We start from the raw sequence: 18,818 nt of genomic DNA, 5'->3' as shown, positions 1-18,818 counted from the left end.
GGCATCTGGAAACTGTTAAAAGAATTTTGCCTTTGAACAATTACAGTTCTGAACATTAGTAATATTTTTCTATTGAAATGTATTTGATAAAATGTGCTCATGGTAAAGATGGAGGATGGTGTGTATATCTATACATATGTATATAAAAAGTATGTATCGGTTTGTGATAAATTGAATTTAATTCTTCTGTTTTTGCATGCAGTAAAAGCATTCTCTCTCCTTTCTTTTCAGGTTATTACAATAGGTGTTATCCTTTGCCAGTCTGTCTCCATGGTTATTCTCTACAGACTCTTCCTGTCCCACAGTCTGTACTGGGAAGTCTCTTCACTCTCCTCAGTCACACTACCGCTGACCATATCCTCTGGACACAAAAGTCGGCCTCACTTCTGATCCTTGATTTTCTTTAAAGGAAAAGTGAATTGATTACAGAGTGCAATAAGGATCCAAATACACTGACTTTTTTTCATACTTTTAGTATGAAAAATTGAACATAGAAAGTAGAGCATGTTCTTAATACAACTGCATTTAAGCAGTACCAAAACTGGAAAAGGTAATACATATTTTGAAAAATACTTAATAAACTTTGAAGAAAGAGTGTTGTTATAAGTTGATTTATGCAGTTTCCCTTTGGAAATAAAGATGGAAAAGAATTATATGATATTAAGATATTCACCACTTAAAATGCCTCATCTTATGTCAGTAGTTAACTCAGGTTTGATAGTCTTATCAAAAGTAATCAGTTAAATGATTACTTCCTTATATGTATCTAAACTAGATCCAGTTATAAAAGCAGTGTAATACACTGATTAAAAACTGCTTTTTTACACTTTAAGGAAAATGCATTTCATATTGGAGTTTATTTAAAGGAATTAAAAATGAAATTACTTCAGAAAATAAATGTAAAGTATATTCATATTTAAATGAATAAGCTTTTGTTTATTTGTGGGTGGGTTTTTATTTTCATTTTCTTCTATCCCTTTAGCTCTAATTCAGGATTTAGTTTGATTAGCAAAAGGTTTTTGACAGATAGTTCATGAGAAATAAAATTAGATATCTATATTACATGTGTTTTAAGAACAAAAAGTTTTAAAATCTGAGCATTTAGGTGAAGAAACAAGCAGGTTTACATATTTAAATAGAAAGAAGAAAAAGGTACTATGTAATATGGTACTAAAATTTTAATCCTGATATAATTTATTTCTCTTCCATTGAACCCCCGATCATAATTAAGCCATATACACAGATTAAATTAACAGAAGCATTTCACATAAATTTTGGTTTCAGTCATCAACTACCCATGAATTCTTGCCCAAGGATACTTAATCGGGATTAAATTTTCTATGAATAATTGAAAAACAAAATACTCAACTGGATTTGTTATAATTTGTATTGGCACTGGATTCTAAGTAATTGCCATCTTGAATCCTTTGTAACAAAGCCATATTTTTTAGTGTGTGTATGTGATGCCCCAGTATTATGATAGCTTAAAAAGTACTCTGTAAAGTGACGTTTTAAAGAACTGCTAAGTGGTTGTTAATACCTGCTGTGTAGCGTGAGTATTCTCATTGTCAATAGTCACTGATTAGAAGTTACTCTGTTTCTGTTTGTCAAGTTGTTCAGGTCTTTTCATTTTTATGTCTTATTTGAACAAGTTTTTTAAATCTACTTTTAAAGGTATTACATTTTAAGCAAGAAATGGTGCACTGATCTGGTACTTAATCTTTTTGATTAAATAGTTAAAATAATGTAGTATGACTTAAAAATATCCATGGCTTCATTTTTGTCTTTCGCTTACACCTAGTTTTATTAGAAATGAATAGTATTGTTTCATTTTAAAGACAAAATATATATTTGTGACTGGCCAAATGACAAAGACACAAAGTTCAGCCTGCTCATTGAGTCATCCCTAAGAGTTCTTTGTCAATTATTGAATAAGTGAGAGCTACAGGTTGAGACTAGAAAGTCTGGGGTATATGTTAGGTTTACACGATCTGCTGAGTGGCCGTGACCTTTTCTTTTACCACATCTTACTAATAACACCAGTTATTGTCTGTTGTGTTCAACTGAAGTGCAGTTAATTAAGCTGAAAAAAAATAGTGAAGCCTATTCATAAGTTTTGTGAACTTGCATCAATGGGAAGGGAATCATCTTTATGTTATCTAACACAAAGAACATAGGAACTGTAATCAGTATATATATAATATATTGCTGTGCTTGCGTTTATGAAACTTTAACAGGTGGGTTTTTTTTATTTATGCTTGAATTTACTGATAATTTATTTTGTTATTCAAAAGTCTTTGTTAAATGAAGTAAAACAATTGTTAATAATGTATAAGAGTTGTTAATAAAGTTAGTAATTAGAGCTCAGATTTATAGTTCATAAGTCATAACTTAGCATTCTTTTTCTGAATGTTTACAAGGAGATATGTCACTATAGATTACAGAAGGATAAGTATGTACTACAAACTAATTAAAGATCAAAACTTTTCTACTTTCTGTCAAATAATGCTTTTTAAAAATCTGTTTTTATATATTTTTCTTAAAGAAGATGAATGTTCTGTCCAGAGCTCTTCCTTTTTTAAGAAGCATTTTGGATTTTGTTTCCCCTTAAAAGGTATAGAAGATGTTTATTTATTGACATGTATAATAATGTTAGCTCCTACTTAATTAAGTGTGCCACCTGGGCTTTCAGCCAGACAGCATTACTAGCAGGGAGAGATAGTCCAGGCAGAGGAGTTTGCTCTAGGAAAGTTTTTCATGACCTCAAGTAAAGTAAGCCAAGTCTAGTGAAAATAGAAGCTATCCAAATCTAAGGCCAACACTAACATAATGACAGTAGGACCCTATTATTTGGCATAAATATTGGCCCCTTCAATGTTTCCTTTAGGAGGCTGTGCATATTCTCTGGAAATTATTTGGAAATACGAAATTATTTGCAAAACATTCTCTTTAAATAACTGTCACCAAACAAATCTTTGAGGTTTTTTTGTTTGTTTGTTTTTGAGAATTGATGTGATACCCAGTCAATTTGAGACCAAACCTGAAGATGTAACACCATTTTTTGTTTCAACGTGGATTCATGAATGGAGACTAAATTAATAAGACTGGTTTTTCTGTGAGATCTGAAAACTAGTATGGAGCACACTCGCCTGAACTCGTGCAGTATTTCTCTAACTGATATTCCTGTTTCCACACTTGGGCATCCTCCTCTGCACAGCTGCAAGGACATCATGTCCCTTGTACTCTAGGAGTGTCATTGATGTTAGAATACCAGGAGGCTTGGAGTTGGGAGAGAGTGATCCTGCTCACTAAAGCCCATTCTCTGCAAAGCAAAGCTGGATGATAGAATTCTTTGTGCTAATCTTATGCCTTTCTTTATGTTTGAAATTATTTTAGAATAGAGTAAAAAAAAAGTAAATTAGATCAAACTATTCTTTTCCTGTTAACATCTCTATGTGCTTCCCATTGCACTTATGAAAAAGTGATCCATGTTCCTTACCATGTTCTTTGAGGCCCCAAATGATCTGGTCCCTGCCTCTGTCTCTGATCTCATTTTGTACGCTCTTCCCTCTCACCATATTCCAGTCTCATCATTAAAGATAACTTCATCTGGCACTGACCAGTTCGCTCAGTGGATAGTGTCAGTGTGATGTATGGACATCCTGGGTTCAATTCCCAGTCAGGGCACACAGAAGAAGCAACTATCTGCTTCTCTTCTCCTTCCCCTCCCCCTTCTCTTTCTCTTCTGCCTCAGGTGCTGAGGATAGATAGGTTGGTTTGAACTTCAACCTCTCAGTTGGCCCTGAGAATGGCTCAGTTGGGCCAAGTGTCAGCCATGGCACTTAGACTAGTTCGGTTGAATCGAACCTCGGCCCCAGATGGAGTTGCCTGATGGGTCTCGTTTGGGGCACATATGGGAGTCTGTCTCATTATCTCCCCTTCTCTCACTTTATTTGTTTATTTTTATCTTTTTTTTTTTTTTTTTTTACAGAGACAGAGTCAGAGAGAGGGATAGATAGGGACAGACAGACAAGAATGGAGAGAGATGAGAAGCATCATCAGTTTTTCGTTGCAACACCTTAGTTGTTCATTGATTGCTTTCTCATATGTGCCTTGACCGTGGGCCTTCAGCAGACCAAGTAACCCCTTGCTCAAGCCAGTGACCTTGGGTCCAAGCTGGTGAGCTTTGCTCAAACCAGATGAGCCCTCACTCAAGCTGGCGACCTCGGGGTCTCAAACCTGGGTCCTCCACATCCCAGTCCGACGCTCTATCCACTGTGCCACCGCCTGGTTAGGCTATTTTTATCTATTTTATTGAAAGGCTGGGAGACAGAGACAGACTTCTGCATGTGTCAGACAAGGATGCATCCAACAAGCCCCCTACTGGTTTATGATGAGCTCTGCCCATGTGGGGTCATTGCTCTGTTGGTCGGTAACTGAGCTTTTAGCACCTGAGGCGAGGCCATGAAGCCTTCCTCAGCACCTGAAGCCAACCTTGCTCAAACCAATCAAACCATGGCTGTGGGTGGGGAAGAGAGAGAGAGAGAGAGAGAGAGATGGGTGAGAGGGAGAGATGAAGAAGCAGATAGTTGCCTCTCTTGTGTGCCCTGACCAGGAATTGAACCCAGGCCTTCCACATGCCAGGCCTACGCTCTACCATTGAGCCAACTGTCCAGAGCAGGGGTCCCCAAACTTTTTACACAGGGGCCAGTTCACTGTCTCTCAGACCATTGGAGGGCCAGACTACAAAAAAAACTATGTACAAATCCCTATGCACACTGCACATACCTTATTTTAAAGTAAAAAAACAAAACGGGAACAAATACAACATTTAAAATAAAGAACAAGTAAATTTAAATCAACACACTAACCAGTATTTCAGTGGGAACTACGCTCCTCTCACTGACCACCAATGAAAGAGGTGCCCCTTCCGGAAGTGCGGTGGGGGCCGGATAAATGGCCTCGGGGCCGCATGTGGCCCGCGGGCCGTAGTTTGGGGACCCCTGGTCCAGAGCCTTTTTTTTTTTTTAATTAAATTTTGCCTGACCTGTGATGGCTCAGTGGATAAAGTGTCTACCTGGAACACCGAGGTCACTGGTTTGAAACCCTGGGATTGCCTGGTCAAGACACATATGGGAGTTGATGCTTTCTGCTCCACCACCACCCCCGCCTCTCTCTAAAATGATTAAGTAAAATCTTTTAAAAAAAGAAAGAAAAATTTAACAGGGTGACATTGGTCAATAAGAGTATATAGGTTTCAGGTAAACATTTCTATAGCATTTGAACTGTTGATTGTGTTGTATAGCCTTTGCCCAAAGTCAAATCATTTTCCATTACCGTATATTTGTCCGTCTTTACACCCTTCCTCTCCTAACCACTTTTATCTATGTCCATGAGTCTCAGTTTTATATCCTACTTATGTGTGAAATCATACAGTTCTTTTTTACTTTTTCTGATTTACTTACTTCACTCAGAATGTTCTCAAGGTCCATCCATGTTGTCATAAATGGCAAAATGTCATTATTTCTTATGGCTGAGTAGTATTCCATTGTATATGTGTACCACATCTTTTTTTATTAATCCTCTATCGAGAGACAGTTTGGTTGTTTCTATGTCTTGGTCACAGTGAATAATGCTGCCATGAGCATGGAGGTGCACATTTCTTTACATATCAATATTTTTGAGTTTTGGGGGTAGATACTCAGTAGAGGAATTGCTGGTTCATATGGTAGTTCTTAATTTTTTGAGGAACTGCCATACTTTCTCTGTGTGTGTGTGTGTGTGTGTGAGAGACAGAGAGACAGAGAGAAGGACAGATAGAGACAGACATAGGGACAGACAGGCAGGAAGGGAGAGAGATGAGAAGCATCAATTCTTCATTGTAGCACCTTAGTTCATTGATTGCTTTCTTATATGTGCCTTGACCAGGGGGCTACAGCAGACCAAGTGACCCCCCTTGCTCAAGCCAGTGAATTTGGGCTAAAGCTGGTGAGCCTTGCTCAAACCAGATGAGCCTGCGCTCAAGCTGGCAACCTTGGGGTTTTGAACCTGGGTCCTCCGCATCCCAGTCCGATGCTCTATTCACTGCGCCACCAGCTGGTCAGGCTTGACCCTGCCATACTTTCTTCCATAGTGGTTATACTAACTTGCATTCCCACCAGCAGTGAATGAGGGTTCCCTTTCTCCATAGCCTCTCCAACACTTGTTATTACCTGTCTTGTTGATGATAGCCAATCTAACAGGTGTGAGGTGACATCTCATTGTAGTTTTGATTTGCATTTTGTAAGTAGTTAGTGAAGATGAGCATCTTTTCATATATCTGTTGGCTGTTTGGCTTATAGGGAGAAATGTGTTCACATCCTCTCCCCACTTTTTAATTGGATTGTTTGCTTGTTTGTTGCCAAGCTTTGTGAGTTCTTTATATATTTTGGATATGAACCCCTTTTTGGAGCTGTTGTTTGCAAATATAATCTCCCAATTAGTTGGCTGTTTCTTTGTTTTATTTTCAATTTCTTTTGCTTTGCAGAAACCTTTTAGTTTGATGTAGTCCTGTTCATTTATTTTTGCCTTTACTCCCTCGCCTTTGGAGTCAAATATATAAATTGTTCTCTAAAGCCAAGGTCAATGAGTTTAGTACCTATGTTTTTTTCTATGTAATTTATTGTTTCAGCTCTTATATTTAGGTCTTTGATCCATTTTGAATTAATTTTTGTGCAGGAGGACAACTGTAATTGAGTTTCATTCTTTTGCATGTGGCTTTCCAGTTTTGCCAACACCATTGAAGAGACTTTCTTTTCTCCATTGTGTGCTTTTGACTTCTTTGTTGAAGATGATTTGCCCATATATATGTGGTTTTATTTCTGGACTCTTGATTCTATTTCATTGGTTTGTATGCTGGTTTTCTGCCAATACCATGCTATTTTGATTATCGTGGCTCTATAGTATAATTTAAAGTCACATAGTATGATACCTACGGCTTCATTTTTTTCCTCCTCAGGATTGCTTTAGCTATTCAGGGTTTTTTATGGTTCCATACAAACCTGGTTATTTTTTTGTTCTATTTCTTTAAAAAAATGACATTGGGATTTTGATGGGGATTGCATTAAATTTGTATATTGAGTTGGGTAATATTGCCATTTTAACTATGTTGATTCTTCCAATCCATGAACATGGAGTATTTTTTTATTTCATTGTGTCTTTTTCAATTTTTTATAATAATGTTTGTAGTTTCCCGTATATAGTTCCTTCACATTCTTTGTTAAGTTTATTTAATCAATTTTTTTTTGTATTTTTCTGAAGCTGGAAACGGGGAGGCAGTCAGACAGACTCCCGCATGCGCCCGACCGGGATCCACCCAGCATGCCCACCAGGGGGTGATGCTCTGCCCATCTTGGGGCGTCGCTCTGCCGCAATCAGAGCCATTCTAGTGCCTGAGGCAGAGGCCACAGAGCCATCCCCAGAGCCCGGGCAAACTTTGCTCCAGTGGAGCCTTGGCTGTGGGAGGGGAAGAGAGAGACAGAGAGGAAGGATAGGGGGAGGGGTAGGGAAGCAGATGAGCGCTTCTCCTGTGTGTCCTGGCCGGGAATCGAACCCAAGACTCCTGCATGCCAGGCTGACACTCTACCACTGAGCCAACCGGCCAGGGCTATTTAATCAATTTTTGAGGAACACAAATGCAGTTATATATCACTTGAAAACTCAGTGCTGTACAAAGCAGGGAAGTAAATGTTACTGATTCAAGTTAGTAATTATTTTGTTATGCAGTTGTTAGAACTCTAGCCACATAGGCTGGGAAATAGGGAAGCAATCGGTCCATTTAGTGCAAACACTAAAACTTTCTGGGAGCTTACAATGTAGAAATGACTGATACTCAAAGAAGATTAAAAATGTAAAAATTTTAAAATAATAAATAAAAAGGAAAAAAACCACAGAAGACAAAGATCAAAAACCAAAAAAACAAAATCACAAACATAATGTCCACAAAAAAGGAATGAAAAATATGAAAGTTAAAGAAAATGAAATTCAAAAGAATAAAAAGGAAAAAATTTATTAAGGAAAAATAAATTTCAGTTTTGATAGGCTACTGGTTTTTTTCCAGTAGATGTCACTGTGTTACAAGGTTTTGCTCTGAAATTTCTGGGCTGTCCTCTGAGATGTTGGTGGAGCTGCAGTTGCATTGGTGGATGAGGCCTGTTGTGAGGGGTTGGGGCCTCAGATTTACAGCTTTTCGGCTCTAGCAATGGCAATCTCAGGCCTCCAGGGACTTTTCCACACATCTCAACACACCCGGGGACCAGACAGAACATCTCTGTTCTTCTGGGGAGAGAGTGGCTCTGGAGAGCAAGCTGTGGGGTTTGTCTCCGCCTCTCCATACCACAGGTTGAGGGAGGCGGGATCTGTCTGGGAGGCCGCACTTTAGTTTTCTATGTCTCTGCAGAGTGCGGGCTGTGGCAGACCATGGGAACACTGGCCCTGACTCTGCACTCTGCCACCTCTTGTTTATCACCCCCTCTGCCCCTCTATCTCACTGCTCTCTTGGCCAAAGGAGACCCAGTCATTCCGGGTTTTCCTCTCTGTGCCCCTCAGAAGAAAACCCAGAGAGCCTGAGCTTTCCTCCTCCCCATAGGCAAAAGAAACAAAACAAAACCCAGTTACTCCAGGTTTGTCTCCTCTCCAAAGCCCACTGCAAATGTGTTTTATCTCCCACCCCCCTTTCTACCCATCCCACCTTTAGTTCATTTGGACCCACACACCTGTGAACTCAGCTGTGGTTCCTTCACTGCGTTATACTTGTTCAGTTTGATGAAGTTTCAAGGGGAGAGATCAGGAGTATTGCTCACACTACCATACTCTGACGTTGTTCTCTCACTTTAAAAAATTAATATTAACAAACTCATTTATATCAGTGCCTCAGAGGTTTTGCACTTACTCTTTTCTGCCTGAAATATTCCAAATTGCCATATTCACATGGCTGAATCCTCATTCTTCAGGTTCTAAGCTCATCTATTTTTAGAGACATCTGACCATCTTTGGTGGATTTTATTTGGTGCAAATTTAGATAAGCGGGAGATATATGTTCCTCAGAATTCTCCCTGGATAATTCCAGGATAGTGTGGGTCACAAGAGATGTTTGATGTGAGACTTAGAAGGTAGAAGTAAAGTATCTAGATCCAGATTCTTATAATTGAAAGGTCGGAGCAAGACACACAGTTCTCACTCACCTTTTTATCTTCTGGTTCATCTTTGCCAATGGGCCAACAGCCAGGCCCACAGGAATGCCAGCTACTGCTGGATTGCTTCCTTCAGCTAGTCTGACTCCTGGTCCAGGCATATGTTCTACTAAATGACAAAGGGTGCCAGATTCTTCAGGACAACCCTGTTGAAGTTGGAGACTTGGAAATAGTCCACTCAGTCCCCAAGGATTCTGCTCATCCTGGCAGGTTCCAGTGTGCCCTCGCTTTCCCCACCTTTATATCCATCTTCCCTTCCAACCCGCTAGACACAGAAAGAATAGCCTTCTGTGATCCCTATACTAAACCCCTGAGTTTATATATTAAAGATGAGTTTGTCTGTGTTATATCCTGGTGGTTCTTTTCTGATCAGATCCTTGTTGATATGCCATCCTATCTATGGGTCATTTAGTGTGGATGAAAACAGCTCTGCATGCCTTAGTAGACCCTGGCAGTTTTATTGTTTAATATAATTCATGACAATGGCTTCAGTAATCAAAAGATTAAATTATAAATTATATGTAGTATCAGAGAAATGTGCAAATGCATTGTAATGTTTCAGTCCTGTTAAGCAAGTAGTATATGCACATTGTACAAAAATCAGGAGGTTGTAAAGGGTAAAAAAGTAAGTCCTCCTAGCCAGTTTCTTGTTTATTTTTCAAGAGATGGCCCATGGATATATATACATATACATAAAACACAAATTATAGTGTATTATACAGATTGTTTTACACATTCAGCAGTTTATTTTGTATCCCTACCTACAGAGTTGGCCCACTCTTTTCACCAATTGCATAGAATTCTATTAAATGAGTGTATTCTAATTGTTTAAGGTTAGTTCTTTGTTACTGGACATTGTTGATTTCCAGTCTTTTGCTATTACTGTTAGCCTCCCATGGAATAGAAAAATGTGTCTGTCCTTCTTCTCCTTCCAGTCTCCTCCCTTTCAAACATTCCCCCCTTCCCTTTCCAGGATCTAAATCTTTGGAATTTCCAGAGTAAAATATAGAAATGTCTTTGTTGTTCACAATGCAACCTGATAGTTTCTGCTAATGAGATAGTTAACTCAGGATGAGGTTTAACCATACCAGAACCATGCAATTGGTTCTTTGAATCACAGTGATATGAGCCTGACCTGGGGAGGGAAGAGGGGTGGAAATTAAGTTCAACCAGTAGTAAATGATTCAATCAATCATGCCTATCTAATAAACCCCTAATAAAAACTGTGGACGCTGAAGCTTAGGTGAGCTTGTAGATTTAAAAAGAAAAGAAAACACACAGGTGGAATTACCTGTATTTTTTTATGGCTTCTGTGTTTGTGTTCTACCTGTGCCACATGTGGAAAGCCTTGCCTCTTTGATATTATGTTTCTAATATCATATTTTTTCTTCTAGTAGTTATATGTTTTAAGTTTTGATCCACCATGAATTTATTTTGCTATAAAATATGAACTAGGGAATCAATTTAATTTTTTCAAATGGCTGCACACTTATTATAACATCATATATTCAATAATCCACATTTTTTTTTACTAATTTGCTTCTAGTCTACTGAGGGGCTTTTACAGCTGCTCAATGAACTGTTGATTCATGATCTAGCACCACACTTTTTAAATTATTTTAGCTTTAAAATATGCCTTACTGTCTTACAGGGATAGTTCCCTGTTAGTGCTCTTCTTCTTCATAATTTTTCTGATTATTCTTGCTAATTCTTATCTGAGCTTTAGAATCAACTTTTCTGATTAAAAAAAATAATAAATCCTGTTTGTTATTTTACCAGGATGAACTTTTGTGGTTGGAGCGCAGAGCACATTCCTAATGTGGAATTCCTAATTCCTAATGTGGCTGATGCAATGCTGTGAGAATACTCCAACTCCCAGAAGCCTCCTGGGCATACCCAGGAAGGAAGCTCGCCCGCTATAAGGAAGTGACAGAGCCAACCACACAGCTCCCTGATCTTTTCAGCCATTGGCTATGAAGGACACACTGTAACATCCTATTGGCTGAAACCATGTATATAAGCTAGCTTACTTCCTGAATAAAGTGGATCTGCATCATTGAATCTGGTCCCCGGGATCAGGTCTTTGTGTCCCCGTCGTCCTCACCCCTGGCAGGACTTGTCCACAAACTTTCTTTCCAAGTCGGTTTAGGGAGATTTAGCTTTCTTAATATGTTGGATGTTAATTCCATAGATGGTAGCTCATTCTTTTAACTCCTTTTTTTTTTTTTTTTTTTTTTTTACAGAGACAGAGAGTCAGAGCTGGATAGATAGGGACAGACAGACAGGAATGGAGAGATGAGAAGCATCGATCACTAGTTTTTTGTTGTGACACCTTAGTTGTTCATTGATTGCTTTCTCATATATGCCTTGACCGCAGGCCTTCAGCAGACCGACTTACCCCTTGCTCAAGCCAGTGACCTTGGGTCCAAGCTGGTGAGCTTTTGCTCAAACCAGATGAGCCCGCGTTCAAGCTGGCGACCTCAGGGTCTCAAACCTAGGTCCTTGGCATCCCAGTCCGAAGCTCTATCCACTGCGCCACCACCTGGTCAGGCTCTTTTAACTCCTTAGTCAAGCATATCATCAACTGTCTGAATCTGTGGTTGCTAGTGGTCCAAGAAACTGGTAATGTATAAAATACCTTTCAATTTCTTCAATGTGAGCATGTGTTTGTCACTTTTAAAAACCTCTTTATATAGCTGTTGTACATTTCTTGATACCCCCAGATACTTTGTTTTCTTTCCTTATATCTTGCATATATAGCTATTATTTTACACGTGAAGATCATTGATTTTTGTATTTTAATTTTGCTCCCAACCACCTAACTGAATTTTCCTAACAGTTGTAATAATTTCCTAGCTCTCTTATATTTTTGAGGTAAACAGATATGTCATCTAAAAATAATTATCATTTTTATTCTTTCTCTTCTTACTATATTTTTACCTCTCATTTTTTACCCCTTTTGCTATTATCTGTAGAATAGTGTTAATTAGTTTTGGTAATATGCAGTAAGATTTCTACATTCCACATGACGTGGTTCCAAGTAGATTTTGAAAAGTTAAGTATGTACACTGTAATCCCTAGAGTAACTACAACAAAACAAACTATGCAAATGTTTTATAAGAAATATATATAATAGAGAAATTAAAGTGAAGTATAAAAATATGTTCAAATAACTCAGAAGAAGAGAAGGAAGGAGAAATGGATTAAAAACAGGGGAAAAAAGCAGAAAACAAAAATGATAAACCTAAATTCAAACTCATCAATAATTTCAGTAAGTGTTAATGACTTAAATGACTAGGCGGTGGTGCAATAAATGGAGTGTTGGACCCAGGTTCGAAATCCTGAGGTCGCCAGCTTGAGCACGGGCTCATCTGGTTTGAGCAAGGCTCACCAGCTTGAGCCCAAGGTTGCTGGCTTGAGCAAGCGGTCACTCTGTCTGCTGTTGCCTCCCGGTCAAGGCACATGTGGGAAAGCAGTCAATGAATAGCTAAGGTGCCGCAACAAAGACTTGATGCTTCTCATCTCTCTCCCTTCCTGTCTGTCTGTCCCTATCCCTCTCTTGTCTCTCTCTGTCCCTGTTACAAAAAAAGTTAAATAAATACATGAATACTGGAATTTAAAATGACTGTTAGAATACATTTTTAGAAATTGTCCCAACTATATGCTCTCTAAAAAACAATCAATAATGATAAAGGTAAGTTAAAATAAAATGATGGGACTAAAATGAAATATATATATGCATGCAAACAATAAACAAAAGCTAGAATGACTATATTAATGTCAAAGTAGACTTCAAAGCAATAAAAATTTCCAGGAATAAAGAAAGGATGAAAATATTAAAGGGTCAATTTACCAAGAAGACATTGCAATTCTAATATATACACCAAATAACAGATAATCAAAATACATACAGCAAAAATGAAACGGAAAGGAGAAATACACAAATCTATAATTGTTTGCTTCAACATTCTTCTCTCCAGAAATCAATGGAACTAGTAGAAAGTCATCTAAGATATAGAACAACTGAACAAAGACATTAACTGGTGCTACAATAGTTGACGTTTTGAGATCACTCAACCCAGCAGCAGCAGAATATACATTCTGTTCAGGTTGCACATGGACCATTCATTCATCAAGACCAATCACATCTTGAGTCAGACACCATAAGCAATAAAAAAGAGTTGAAATTATACAAAATATACTCTCTAATCATAACCAGTAATGGAAAAAAAACTGGGAAAATCTACAAGCACATGAAAACCACTTTTAAATTAACCATAACTTACCAAATATTTCTTTGCAAATAAAAATACAGCATACCAAGTTTGGGAGAGGAAACAAAAGTATTTCTTAGAAGGGAATTTATAGCATTAAGTGTTTATATAAAAGAGAAGAAAAATATTGAATCAATAATCTAAACTTCCAACTTAAGAATTTTTTAAAAAATGAAAAATAAACCAAAAGCAGTTGGAGGAAGAAAATAAAGATGAGAGCAGATATAATGAACTTGTTCACAAAAAAAAAACTCATAGATAAAAATCAATGAAACCAAACTTTGAAAACATCACTAAAATTCTTAAATCTCTAGCAAAATTGACAAAGAAAAAATGGACCACACAAATTAACAATACCAGGAATAAAAAGGAGATATTAGACTGCAGATATTAATAGGATCACAGTAAGGAAATACTGGGGGGAAAAAAGAGTAAAACTTCAAACGTAAATGACAATTTAGATTAAACAACCATTTCCCTGGAAACTGTATGTCAAGAACTATGAAGGGTCTGAGATTTTACCCTACTTATGATATAACTCATTAATCTATTACTGCTTCATGGAGGGTGTAGGGGTCACAAGACTCCTCAGTCAGAGATAAGAGACTTACTTTATTACAGCACAGCAAGCATCATGAACTTCATGTTGATTTGCATTGCTTATGCATAACTCCTAAGTTTGTAGGGGCAATATATGTAAGACTAGATGGATGCTACACATGCAATGGATTTGTATAGCCCCCAAGAAACACTGAATTTGAGGTATTTATCTCTTTTAAAACTGGCTCTGTTGAGAGGGAGCCGTTAGCTCATGCTTCTCACGGTAAATGCAGCCCTGAGAAAGGTACAGATAGAGTGGTTGGAGCCTTGTATTCTATTTTTTTTTTTATAATTTTATTTTTTTAATGCGGTGACATCAATAAATCAGGATACATATATTCAAAGATAACAAGTCCAGGTTATCTTGTCGTTCAATTATGTTGCATACCCACCACCCAAAGTCAGATTGTCCTCTGTCACCTTCTATCTTGTTTTCTTTGTGCCCCTCCCCACCACCTATCCCTCTCCCATTCCCCCCTCCCCCCCGTAACCACCACACTCTTATCAATGTCTCTTAGTTTCACTATTATGTCCCACCTACGTATGGAATAATACAGTTCCTGTTTTTTTCTGATTTACTTATTTCGCTTCGTATCATGTTATCAAGATCCCACCATTTTGCTGTAAATGTTCCGATGTCATCATTTCTTATGGCTGAGTAGTATTCCATAGTGTATATGTGCCACATCTTCTTTATCCAGTCATCTATTGATGGGCTTTTTGGTTGTTTCCATGTCCTGGCCACTGTGAACAATGCTGCAATAAACATGGGGCTGCATGTGTCTTTACGTATCAATGTTTCTGAGTTTTGGGGATATATACCCAGTAGAGGGATTGCTGGGTCATAAGGTAGTTCTATTTTCAGTTTTTTGAGGAACCACCATACTTTCTTCCATAATGGTTGTACTACTTTACATTCCCACCAACAGTGTATGAGGGTTCCTTTTTCTCCACAGCCTCTCCAACATTTGCTATTACCTGACTTACTAATAACAGCTAATCGAACAGGTGTGAGGTGGTATCTCATTGCCGTTTTGATTTGCATTTCTCTAATAGCTAAAGAAGATGAGCATCTTTTCATATATCTGTTGGCCATTTGTATTTCTTCCTGGGAGAAGTGTCTATTCATATCCTCTTCCCATTTTTTTATTGGATTGTTTGTTTGTTTGTTGTTGAGTTTTATGAGTTCTTTGTATATTTTGGATATTAGGCCCTTATCTGAGCTGTGGTTTGAAAATATCATTTCCCATTTAGTTGGCTTTTTGTTTATTTTGTTATCAGTTTCTCTTGCTGAGCAAAAACTTCTTAGTCTGATGTAGTCCCATTCATTAATTTTTGCCTTCACTTCTCTTGCCATTGGAGTCAAATTCATAAAATGCTCTTTAAAACCCAGGTCCATGAGTTGAGTACCTATGTCTTCTTCTATGTACTTAATTGTTTCAGGTCTTATGTTTAGATCTTTGATCCATTTTGAGTTAATTTTTGTACAGGGGGAGAGACTGTAGTCCAGTTTCATTCTTTTGCATGTGGCTTTCCAGCTTTCCCAGCACCATTTATTGAAGAGGCTTTCTTTTCTCCATTGTGTGTTGTTGGCCCTTTTATCAAAAATTATTTGACTATATATATGTGGTTTTATTTCTGGACTTTCTATTCTGTTCCATTGGTCTGAGTGTCTATTTTTCTGCCAATACCATGCTGTTTTGATTGTCGTGGCCCTATAATAGAGTTTGAAGTCAGGTATTGTTATGCCCCCAGCTTCATTCTTTTTCTTTAGGATTGCTTTGGCTATTCGGGGTTTTTTATAGTTCCATATAAATCTGATGATTTTTTGCTCTATTTCTTTAAAAAATGTCATTGGAATTTTGATGGGAATTGCATTAAATTTGTATATTGCTTTGGGTAATATAGCCATCTTGATTATATTTATTCTTCCTAGCCAAGAACAAGGTATATTCTTCCATCTCATTATATCTTTTTTGATTTCCCTTAACAATGGTTTATAGTTTTCATTATATAAGTCCTTTACATTCTTTGTTATGTTTATTCCTAAGTATTTTATTTTTTTTGTTGCAATCGTGAAGGGGATTATTCTTTTGAGTTCCTTCTCAGTTGTTTCATTGTTGGCATATAGAAAGGCTATTGACTTCTGTATGTTAATTTTGTATCCTGCGACCTTACTGTATTGGCTTATTGTTTCTAGTAGTCTTTTTGTGGATTCTTTGGGGTTTTCGATGTATAGGATCATATCATCTGCAGGAAGTGATACCTTTACTTCTTCTTTTCCGATATGGATGCCTTTTATTTCTTTGTCTTGTCTGATTGCTCTGGCTAGAACCTCTAGCACCACATTAAATAAGAGTGGAGAGAGTGGACAACCCTGTCTTGTTCCTGACTTAAGGGGGAAAGCCTTCAGTTTTGTGCCATTTAATATGATGTTAGCTGATGGTTTATCATATATGGCCTTTATCATGTTGAGATATTTTCCTTCTATACCCATTTTGTTGAGAGTCTTAAACAGAAAATTGTGTTGTATTTTATCGAAAGCCTTTTCTGCGTCTATTGATAAGATCATGTGGTTTTTGTTCTTTGTTTTGTTGATATGGTGTATTACATTAACTGTTTTACGTATGTTGAACCATCCTTGAGATTCTGGGATGAATCCCACTTGATCATGATGTATTATTTTTTTAATATGTTGTTGTATTCGATTTGCTAGTATTTTGTTTAGTATTTTAGCATCTGTATTCATTAGAGATATTGGTCTGTAGTTTTCTTTTTTTGTGCCATCCTTGCCTGGTTTTGGTATGAGGGTTATGTTGGCCTCATAAAATGTGTTTGGAAGTATTGCTTCTTCTTCAATTTTTTGGAAGACTTTGAATAGAATAGGAACCAAGTCTTCTTTGAATGTTTGATAAAATTCGCTGGTATAGCCGTCAGGGCCTGGACTTTTATTTTTGGGGAGGTTTTTAATGGTTTTTTCTATTTCTTCTCTACTGATAGGTCTGTTTAGGCTTTCTGCTTCTTCTTGACTCAGTCTAGGAAGGTTGTATTTTTCTAGGAATTTATCCATTTCTTCTAGGTTGTTGAATTTAGTGGCATAAAGTTTTTCATAGTATTCTACAATAATTCTTTGTATATCTACGGTGTCCGTGCTGATTTCTCCTCTTTCATTTTGGATTTTGTTTATATGAGTTCTTTCTCTTTTTTCCTTGGTAAGTCTTGCCAAGGGTTTGTCAATTTTGTTGATCTTTTCAAAGAACCAGCTCCTTGTTCTATTAATTTTTTCTATAGTTTTTCTGTTCTCTAATTCATTTATTTCTGCTCTGATTTTTATTATCTCCTTTCTTCGGCTGGTTTTGGGTTGTCTTTGTTCTTCTTTTTCTAGTTCCTTAAGGTGTGAAGTTAAGTGGTTCACTTGGGCTCTCTCTTGTTTGTTCATATATGCTTGAAGTGATATGAACTTCCCTCTTATCACTGCTTTTGCTGCATCCCATAGATTCTGATATGTCGTATTGTCATTTTCATTAGTCTGTATATATCTTTTGATCTCTGCACTTATTTCTTCTTTGACCCATTCATTTTTTAAAAGTATATTGTTTAGTTTCCACATTTTTGTGGGATTTTTTTCCTTTTTTTGCAGTTGAATTCTAGTTTCAAGGCTTTATGATCAGAAAATATGCTTGGTACAACTTCAATTTTTCTGAATTTGCTGATGTTGTCTTTGTGGCCCAACATATGGTCAATTCTTGAGAATGATCCATGTACACTGGAGAAAAATGTATACTCAGTCACTTTGGGATGAAATGTCCTGTAGATGTCTATCATATCCAGGTGCTCTAGTGTTTTGTTTAAGGCCACTATGTCTTTGTTGATTCTCTGTTTGGATGACCGATCTAGAGCCGTCAGCGGTGTATTGAGGTCTCCAAGTATGATTGTATTTTTGTCAGTTTTTGTTTTAAGATCAATAAGTCGCTGTCTTATATATTTTGGTGCTCCTTGGTTTGGTGCATATATATCAAGAATTGTTATGTCTTCTTGATTCAGTGTCCCCTTAGCCATTATGAAATGGCCATTTTTGTCTCTGAGTACTTTTCCTGTCTTGTAGTCAGCATTATCCGATATGAGTATTGCTACACCTGCTTTTTTTTGGATGTTATTTGCTTGGAGTATTGTTTTCCAGCCTTTCACTTTGAATTTGTTTTTATCCTTGTTACTTAGATGAGTTTCCTGTAGGCAGCATACAGTTGGATTTTCTTTTTTAATCCATTCTGCTACTCTGTGCCTTTTTATTGGTGAGTTTAATCCATTTACATTTAGTGTAATTATTGATACTTGTGAGTTCCCTATTGCCATTTTATATCTTGCTTTCTGTTAGTTTTGTGTCTTGTTTGATCCTTCTCTTTCGTTTTTCTATCTTTTGTTTTTATTTGGTTGTATTCCATACATCTTTCCTCTGTTGCTATCTTTTTTATCTCATGTGCTTCTGTGGTGGTTTTTTCAATGGTGGTTACCTTTGAGTAATGAAAAGGGTCCCTACCCTGTTCATTGTAACGAACTATTTTGTGAGTACTTTTGCACTCCATCGTCCTTTGCTACTGTTAATCTCCATCTTCTCCCCCTCTTTCTTTTTGTTGTTGTCACAGTTTAAATTTGGTTTTATTGTGTTCTTCTTGGAGCTTTTACTTGTGGCTCTGTTTTTTTTTGTTCTTTGTAT

The 18,818-nt window shown here is 37.2% G+C and overlaps 1 protein-coding gene and 1 long non-coding RNA gene across 2 annotated transcripts in view; both read left to right on the top strand.

Moving 5' to 3' along the window:
* The window catches only part of GPR180 (G protein-coupled receptor 180), a 36,944-nt gene extending 35,195 nt beyond the window's left edge, over positions 1-1,749 (top strand). Inside the window, exon 9 of the mRNA XM_066236701.1 lies at positions 232-1,749. Within this exon, the coding sequence (XP_066092798.1) occupies positions 232-390 (159 nt within the window). The 3' untranslated portion in view covers positions 391-1,749. The remainder of the gene's footprint in view (positions 1-231) is intronic.
* LOC136307721 (uncharacterized) overlaps positions 1-18,818 on the top strand; it is a 530,662-nt gene that overhangs the window by 100,358 nt on the left and 411,486 nt on the right. The window lies entirely within an intron of this gene.

The sequence above is a fragment of the Saccopteryx bilineata genome, chromosome 6, assembly GCF_036850765.1.
Source record: "Saccopteryx bilineata isolate mSacBil1 chromosome 6, mSacBil1_pri_phased_curated, whole genome shotgun sequence".
In the NCBI taxonomy this organism is placed as follows: domain Eukaryota; kingdom Metazoa; phylum Chordata; class Mammalia; order Chiroptera; family Emballonuridae; genus Saccopteryx; species Saccopteryx bilineata.
Note: the sequence above shows the minus strand (reverse complement) of the source record. Positions and strands in the feature narration are given on the sequence as shown.